We start from the raw sequence: 9,541 nt of genomic DNA, 5'->3' as shown, positions 1-9,541 counted from the left end.
CTGATCTACAGCTGCCGATAACAACCATAAAGGCCAACACTAAAATGCACGTGTTCTAAAACTTGCTGATTATAATAAGGATTCAAATCTGAAAAACAAAGTACCTGATTGTATTTGTAGAGTCCCAGAATATGGGCCAATAAAATGGAGTGGGTGGAAATTGCTGGTCCAATAATGGCTGCTAGAGGAATGTCAGGGAGACACCTGTAGTTGGGAATGGCCATTCCGGTCCCACTCAGGACTTGTAAAGAGCTTCCCAGGTCCAGATGGAGAGTGTCGCAGGAATCATAAGCTTGGAAGCCAAGTGTCACATTGGGAAGAATACTGGAGTGCTGGTTGATCTCTTCCATGGCAAACGTCATGGCTTGGAACTGCTGGTAGCTCTCAAAGTGGAATCTAATGTATTAACACAATAAGAGAAGTGTCACTTTAAAAAAAAAGAACTCTCAAAAGCTCTATTTGTATGCACAAGTAAAATAGTTTGTTTAAGAAGAAATCGTAGCCATCTTGGAACTCATTTATTTATGGCATTGTGACATATTGTTTTTAAAGATTCAATAAACTGAGTTTAAAGAAGAACCCTGTGTTCACTAAAATATCTACAGTTTCTAAGGGCAGATCTGTTTATAAGAAACCTGTCATAAGACAAAGGTGCCAGTGTTGGATGCCAATGCTGGCCTCTTTCTGAAAAAGTTTCACTGGCGTTCATGCTATTGCTTTGGATTCAATAGTTTCTGAGTTACTGACCTGGCACTAGTATACAGAAACGAATTCTGACTTTTCAGAGCTGGCTTGTTCTTGTTTGGTGACTCAAAAGTATTGAAGCCTGAAATGACCTGGCAACTTGAATTTCCAAAAATGGCCATATATGATATCCCCCATAGCACCCCTAAAGAGTTTTATTTCAGATGCAATCTTTAAACTATTTAGAACCCTTGTGTACCAAGTTCTTTTTAAGGGTCATCAGTGTACCAATCTTGTCACTGTTGGCAACTTGCCATGAGCAAGATTGCTAAATATAACAAGGGCTCAACCCTTCCATGGTGCTCCTTCACTAGGTGAAATGTTGCACAATCTCCCTGGCCAGTAAGGAAACAGAGTGGGAGCAGTGGTGGAGCGACGCCTCACTGGTCCAGTCAGCAAAAGAGTGGAACCTTAGAAACAGAGTGTTTTTTTGCACTATTAGAGATCCTGTGGCTTGCAATGAGCTTCCAGGGACAGGATCGCTACTGTGATATTATGTTAGAATTACTTTTGTAGGGATGTATCCCTAACACCTCCTGGATTAGTGCAGTGTATGTATGCAAGCCTTTTCTTTTAACTACTCCTCAGTTGGGGGTTGCTGTTTTAGAGGTTGGATTATTGCCCAGGCATGGGGGCTTAGGCCCTCAGGGCCTATCATGTGCTCTGGAACATGTTTAAAAACCATAGAAGGACCTAACCCATGTTGACCTGGATACTACCATGGATTTACTGAGGACACTGGAGCCACACTTGAACCTCCGCTGGTACAAACTGCAATCAATACCTGGAACAGAGAAGACACAGGAACGTCTGTTGTAATGGAGCTACTTCAGCCTGTTGTAATGGAGCTACTTCAGCCTGCTGTGAGAGTGGATGAAGATGAGATCCATACAGGGATTGATAGATAAAGAATGCAAGTTGCTATTGTTGGATATTCCAGTCCTCCCTTCCCCCAGTTCTGCTATTCTAAATAAATCTTTTAAAAGGCATCCATGGACTTTGATCTGTTCATCACTGAAAGAGAATCTGGAACTGTGAGTTACATGCCAGGGACAGGGTTATCTCAGTTGGGAGTCCCACTTGCTATGCACAAGGCCCAATTAGGTAGAGGCACTGTAAATATAAGTTATGTTAGAATCCCATGCTCCCACTCTGTGTAGGCTCAGTCTTCAGTTACCAACAGGTGCATGCTATTTTAGTAATGTGCAGATAGAACCATCTAAAGTGGGTCTAAAGATCTCATTACACTTTAAAAAATGTAATCTAAATATTTGCAAATAAAGTTCCACTTACACAGAGCAAGTAATCCTGGGTGGCCTCTCAGTGAAGGAGCTGATTTGGACAGAAGCATCAAGGTGAAGGGGTAGTACAACCCCTATCAATATATCTCCTGCCTGTTTGACCTCCTGAAGCTCCGAGATGTCCAGTCTGCACTGATGTCCATGGCAGTGGTGGAGTAGAAGGAGATGAGAGAGAAGGATGTGACATGTTACAGTGTAGATTTGGAGCAGCATTCTAAGATTATTCTGAGAAGACAATGTGCATACTTTCAGCTCTCGGTCGATATTGGCCTGTTGGTAAATTTCATCCCCTGTAATAAAATACACAGTTTAGAAGTAGACCCAACCCCAGATCTTTAAAGTGTAACTACACCTAAGGTTTGCTGCCAGCTCTTCACCCGTCTTATCTCACCTATGAGATATTGCCAACAATGCCACTCAAAGGCTTGTTAAAGTCTTCTCAGCCAGATCCACACATGCCCTTTGCACTCTCATTCATTCATATGGAGAATGAGGGATGTAGGTGAGAGAGCTGAACTGGTTAAACATTGAGATTTGTAGACTGGTCAGTAGAGGGAGATTTCAGTAGCTAAGGGCAATTATCTTATCTCTTTCTCTTAAGAATCATTGAGATAGGATATTGGCCATACAAAGGAGTGCATTGCTTTTAGTGAATCAGCTCATAGACTTGCACTGTCAGAATGAGCAGTAAAGCACAACCACTGTGTAGCACTCCTTATATCAAAGTGATTTTAACAGTTTATTTAAAAAAATACAAAACAACAAAAACAATAAAATAGGTCCCAATGAGGCCCAGCAGGACTGAAACATGTAAGTGTGTGTTGCTTTTATGGACTTTACAGTATGAAATAAAGATACATTTGGAGGAGATTTCTTGTGTGATGTCATCCTGCTGTAAACACAGCAGTATTTTTTTTAGGGTGGTTTTTAGAATTGCCGTGTCGTTTGTGGGTTTTTATTTTTATGATGACTGGGTCTGTTTTTAAGCTTGGGGTACTCAAAGTGGAGCATTCACTTGTTACTGACCATCTGCTCTTGGAGCTGCTATCAACAGCATGACACTGCATCATTTATAAGGAAAAAAATAACTGCAAGAACAGTGTGCACCTAAACCACCTTGCATTATATCACTCATATTTTCTGCACCTCCTTATCCCCATAGAGAAAATAAAAGTCAGGCATACACCAGTTAGGCCTTTTTGCCACGATTAAAACTGTCCTATTGCTTGCCAGTTTCACAGTACTGTATTATCTGCAGTCTCTTAATTCTTGTAGTAAAACACCTTCCCGTATCCTTTGTCTCAAGTAAATGTAGGCCTAGCCTTGCTCATTAACATTGTCCTGCTGTGCTCTCTTATTAATACTGTAGTAAAAAACCAGCTTGAACTCTTTGTTTCTAGTAAACTTAGGTCTAACCTTGCTCTTTAACACTGTGATCTCCTAATATTGTAGTAAAACACCTGCTGTCTCTAGTAAATTTAGGTCTAGCCTTGCTCAATAACATTGTCCTGCTGTGTATCTTATTAATAATGTAATAAAACACCTCCCTTCACTCTTTCTCTAGTACATTTTAGCCAATTCTTCCTCATTCCAAATGTCCTGCTGCTGTCCAGTTTTACACTGCTGAATCATCTCTGGTTTCTTAATTCTTAACTAGAGCTTGACAATCATTGAGCAGCAGCAGGTCAGTTTGGCTGCAGTGAAAACAAGGACAGCCCAGCAAGCTACCGGCCATTTTCTATCTGCCGGTCAAAGTGGCCCTATTACCGTTTAAAAAAATAAAAATATGTGTTGTTGCTAAAGCTACCGGAAAAAATAAAACTGAAATTAATCAGATTGTGGTGCTGCTGTATGTAAGCCAAGCAAATTGTAACAGTAAAATATATTCCACAGCCAAATGTGTGCTGCCAGTGTACTCTGCCACTGAGACTGTTCATGAAAATATTACTGTTTTATAACATCAAATACAGCTTTAAGGCATAGTCCAAGGTCACCCTCGAAGCTGCATGCAAAGACCATCTTTCCTGCTGTATGGCATTTTTTTCTTCATTGGTACATGTCCCTTGTGACAGTGTCCAGCTTCCCATTCATTTTTTGGACAGTAGTTTACCAATTAGCCATAATAATAACCTGAAATTAATAATAACCTTCACTCCGATATACAGTAGACTTTAATAGAATTTACTGCTAAGTTCGGGTTCACTGAATTTCAAACAGGACTTCCAGAATCCTCAGTAAATGGAACCCAGGCAGATGAATCCATCCAATGGTCTCTGGACTGGAGCACGGGGATACATTTTTGAATAATAACCTTTACAAAATGAAGCGGTTGCTGTATATTGTGACATGTCAAGAAGATACTCATGTAGAGTTATCTGAAGGTCCATTTTAATCAACAGACCAACACAAATGTTTGTATAAGAAGGGTCCTATTTAGTTTTTGCTCCAAACCTGCTTCCCAGTGCACATGGACAATGTAGAAATCTAACTGCATAGAAGTATAATCCGTATAATATAAACAACAGGGATTTCATTGCAGATGTGTGCAAGTTGGCTCGTGAGCACAAGCAAGTCATGTGTGATAGTCCTTCATACTTACTGTTATAGAATGCCGTCCCCCACCTCCTCACAATTTGTTTACTTCCCCTTTTTATATCAAGATCAATCTGTAGCCCGTGAATTGAGTTAACCCCTTCAGAGTCAGTTTCATGTCAATGCAAGTCATTTCAAGCCACGAAATGTCAGGTATGCTCTACCGTGCAATTAAATGGTTAGAAAAATTCTCTGAAGAGAAGGACGTAGAGATGCTTTTCTCCCTGGGAACCGAATTAAGTCAATTAACCTGCTATGGGAATTACTACCGCTGTAAAAAAAACAACTTGCGTTCAAGAGATAATTATTATTTTCAACAGGCAAAATGAATTATTATTAAATTCCAAAGCAAACCAAAGAACGTACTGTATATGAATACGTGTGTAAAGTCTGGGCTGGAGTCCCCCTGTTCAAACATTGGCATTCATCCTCTCCAGGCATGACCTGAAAATGTTATAAGGGCTTGTGTACATGGGCTTTTAAAGGCACATCAAACACAGGCCAGCAGATTCCCATTTACCCCAATGGTACACCGTGGATGAATGAGACTAAATTTGACCTACTTTGCATTGCGCTGCATTGTGTTGCATTTCTCTGAACCCAGCAGGTTCTATTAGAGATGTGTGTACATTGTAGGCAAAGCAGGTCAACAGCATCACTTTGCAGTCAAATGCATATATTTGTAAGGCCTGTTAGGGTTAGGCAGGGCCTCTTAAAGGCAGGGATGGGTGTGTGCTGGATACTATCACTGATTATTACCAGGGCACGAGTTCACTAAGAGAGGGAGTCTTCTGTGAGCTAAAAAGGTTTAAGGTCTATTGTGTGCCCTAGGTGGAGAATTAGGTCCTCAGCTGCGTTAATGTAATAGACCCTCCATGCAGCTTCCCCTTTGGGGGAAAGCCATATGTTTCACCCTGAGTGGGGCATCACTAGGTTAAGTTACTGGATTAAGATTAAGATATCCCTGGGCAATATACTGGATTAAGATATCCCTGTTAGTGGGCAAGAAAGTTAAACTTGGCCAGCCATTAAAGATGGAATGAGGTTTGTCTATTGACTGTATTTATGTAACTTCCAATTCAGTATAAATAATTTATAGACAGAAGAGTCTCTTTATTGCTATGGAAATGATGGTAAGCGTATACAAAGGGAGCAGATAATTTGTTGCTGGCTTTGGTTGGGAAGTGGGTAGGGGCCTAGTAATGCATGGTCTGCCAGCTTGTTGGTGGAGAATAGGGTTCTCTGGGTGTACCATGCACCATGCGACCTGGAACCCAAGTAACTAGGCCTGGATCTAGGGAATACAGAGGGGCTCCTCCTGTGTTAGTCATGAGGTCATTCCCAACATGCCATGTTGGAACTAAACAAGATAAAACATTTTGGGAAAAAAACATTCAGATGATCAGAGTCTAACTAGAGGCCAAGAAGGTAAAGACCTCCAGCATTGGGGGATGCTGGGATATCCAGACACTGAGGAAAGCCAGCATATTAAAGGTAATAAACTGGACCTCGTTGTAGCTGTCAGGAAGTCTCCGAGCTAGGAAGCTCACAATGAAACCAATAAAGGCCAAGAGAAAGAGGTAACCGAACATAGTCAATTAGGCAACTGTTGAACCTTTATTATATTCAATAATAGTTATTCCAAGTTAAAATTATTAGGGCTGTGCAAATTAACGATTAATTTCTCGATTAATCGTTAATCTTTTTGATCGATTACAATTTTTTTGATCGATTATTTTTTTTTTGAAACTCTGCTCGAGCGCCAGCCAAGGCATTGGCCTATACACATACAGCACAGCAATGAAGTCATACAATGAACTAGGATCACACTAATCCAGCACGTTATTATTCTGAGTTGCCCCACGTGAGATTAATAACGTGCTGGATTAGTGTGATCCTAGTTAATTTTATTACTTCATTGCTGTGCTTTATGTGTATAGACCAATGTAGTTGGATCTGTATGTGCATTATAATTAATCGAAATTAATAAATCGATTAAAAAAAGTTTTGATTAATCGAACACAAAAATTTTAATCATTACCAGCCCTAAAAATGATGTGTTGTATTCTGGGAAGGGAGGAGCAATAACCCTAACCCTACCATACAAGTGTGTAGGTTAGGTTAATGACCATATAAGACACATTTGGGTTTGCCCATCTCCTGAGATTACTGTCTGGCATGGTGGCTATAAAAGCAAATATCATAAATTATGGTCTTGGCCAAAATTCAGGAGATGCAGAGAGCGAAAAACTATTCAAAGAGCAATCTGAAGTAGTCAACACCTCTCACACTGGGGATAACCAATGAAGATCAGAGGGCAGAGAAAGCACAATGAGAGGGAGACCAAGAGAAGGCAGCTGATATAATAATTGTTGGCTTTAACTAAAGTAAATATCACCAATTCAAGTGTTCCTCACACATTCAAGAAAAGCACAAGGATACAAACATTTTATTTCAATGTGAATGTTACCTATGTCTCTTTCACCTATGTGACTATAATTTTTAAAATGTATAAATTACAGTTGAGTCTTCTTAAAACAGAAGGAATCTACATGTCTCTGTTCTGTCACAAACCACAAAACTAAGGGGTTTATTCCTCTGGAGTGTCCATACACTAATTAAAGATGGCCAACAAGCTGCATTCAGTTTGAAATAAATGTCTGTATAATATTAAGCTGTATCTATACTATACACCAATGAATCTGGATTTAATGTTGGCCAACGGGACATAAAGGAATGATTCCACATTATTATTATTATTATACAGGATTTATATAGCTCCAACAATTTGCACAGCGCTTTACAAAATGGAGGAGACAGTACAGCTACAATACAATTTACAATACAATACAGTTTCAGTACAATAGGGTTAGGAGGGCCCTGCTCATGAGAGCTTACAATCTAGTAGGAGGGGCAAGTGATACAAAAAGTAATAATTGTTCAGATTGAGTTGTTGAAAGAAGTAAAAGGCAGTTATGTTGAGGTGGAATAGGCTTCCCCGAAGAGATGGGTTTTTAAGGATCGCCTAAAGGTGAGCAGCGTAGAAGATAGGCGGGCAGGTTGGGGTAAGGAGTTCCAGAGGATGGAGGACACTCTGGAGAAGTCCTGGAGGCGAGCATGGGAGGAAGTAATTAGAGAGCTAGACAGCAGGAGGTCTTGAGAGGAGCGGAGAGGACAGTTTGGGTGATATTTTGAGATGATCCTAAAATGAAGAATACACTTTTTGTTATTGGGATTTGTGATAGAAATGAGATGTAGATACTTTCTTTCTCTATCCAATAAAACATTAAAACACTAGGAGAAGGCGCTGTTTGTTTTATTTGTTTTACATGTTTCTGATATAAGAAGACTCTTTTGTGCTTGGCACTGGTTTTGTTGTGAGCCTTTTGGTTGATTTTGGTCCCCCTCCCCATGACCACTGTGGTTATACTTTCTCTTATGTGAGTATTAAAGTCAAGGCCTTTGCAGAACAAGAAATTAGAAATCAGGAAATTGGTTATTGTGGGAAAGTGTTCTACAGGAGGTATACATTTCACTTAACCGGTAGGAGATGTGGCGAAATTACATAATGTATGGGAAATGCAGTGGTGTCAATGAGGAAGGTGAAATGAAGGTTTATTTTTGGTAGAGTGGGCTTTAAATGGCTCCTGGGAGTTGCTGAAGCTCTTTTAACTATCCTGGACCTGTATAGGTGCCAAAGAATGGTCCCTTCTTAGCCTCATTATTTTATGGGAGCTTAAATTCTTTTTTTTTAAATCAGATCGTGTTTATAGACAGATCGCAAGACTGACAATAACATAGTATAGACATATATATAAAAAAAAAAAATAATAAAACTTCACCAAGTACCAAACTAGCGCCTCATACTACGATCAGTACGTGATGCATAGAGTTATAGTAAGTATTTGCATATGTAGAAAGGGCAGTACCATTGGGAAACAGATGTTTAGTACATGCTAATACCAAAGAAGAAAAAATTAAGCTACGGCTACTGGGATCTGAAGCTCAGCCAGGGGGACCAGACCAGGAAGAATTTATGATCTAGCCCTCTCCTTTGGTATGTTACACGTTCAACGGCAGTGATTCTATCTAGTTCCAGCATCCACTCCGATACAGTAGGCAGGGAGTGCGATATCCATTTACGAGCGATAAGTCTCCTAGCAGTAAAAATGGCTCTATGGACAGCCGTCTCTAAATTATTAGTCAGATCGATGTTAAATAAATACACATGTTATCATCATACCATGATATAAATATAAGTAAATTGACCTTCAATGTGTGTTATTCTCTAGTTGTGCCCACTAGGCCAATATCCTGAAATAGTCCACTTAACCTATGTAATCTTATCTCCCCGCTCTTCAACTAGGAGCACTGCCCATGATCATATGTGGAATATATCATGTCTATCTTTGGAATCATGTGTGTTTTCACTGACCGGTGATTTAGGGATCCCGTGGATGAACTTTGTTTGTGACCGCTGCAATTTGCATTGCAAGTGCAGCATTAGTAGGACACGTGCGGCCAAATGCAACTATTTGATCCAAACACAGAACACGGGTTTTACCTTCTAGTCACAGCACAGCTCAGAATAGAAAAAATACTTTATAAATAAGTCCTCTCTCCTTGTGAACTGCTACAAAGACAACGTTGCAGTCTGATTACTGGAGGAGGGGAAACTGAGGAAATGCTGCCTCCTGCCTGCAGAAGACTAATCACTGGCGGAGGCAAGACTGAGGAAATGCTTCCTCTTACCTTCAACAGACTGATCACCGGGGTAGGGGGACTGAGGAAAAGCTTGTTTCTACCTGCAGCAGACTGATCACTGGGAGAAGGGAGACTGAGGAAATGCTTTCTGCTGCCTGCACCACACTTATCACGGGGGGGGGGGGGGGGGGGGGGATAGC

The 9,541-nt window shown here is 40.4% G+C and overlaps 1 protein-coding gene across 1 annotated transcript in view; it reads right to left on the bottom strand.

Annotated features, from left to right (window-relative positions):
• The window catches only part of LOC108790659 (vomeronasal type-2 receptor 1-like), a 38,517-nt gene that overhangs the window by 8,421 nt on the left and 20,555 nt on the right, over positions 1 to 9,541 (bottom strand). The window contains exons 9-10 of the mRNA XM_018560971.1: positions 2,038 to 2,335; positions 105 to 396 (exon numbers count right to left, since the gene is read on the bottom strand). Coding sequence (XP_018416473.1) covers positions 105 to 396; positions 2,038 to 2,335 — 590 coding nt within the window. The remainder of the gene's footprint in view (positions 1 to 104; positions 397 to 2,037; positions 2,336 to 9,541) is intronic.

Source organism: Nanorana parkeri, unplaced genomic scaffold (genome assembly GCF_000935625.1).
Source record: "Nanorana parkeri isolate BGI_ZX_2015 unplaced genomic scaffold, ASM93562v1 scaffold491, whole genome shotgun sequence".
NCBI lineage: Eukaryota > Metazoa > Chordata > Amphibia > Anura > Dicroglossidae > Nanorana > Nanorana parkeri.
Note: the sequence above shows the minus strand (reverse complement) of the source record. Positions and strands in the feature narration are given on the sequence as shown.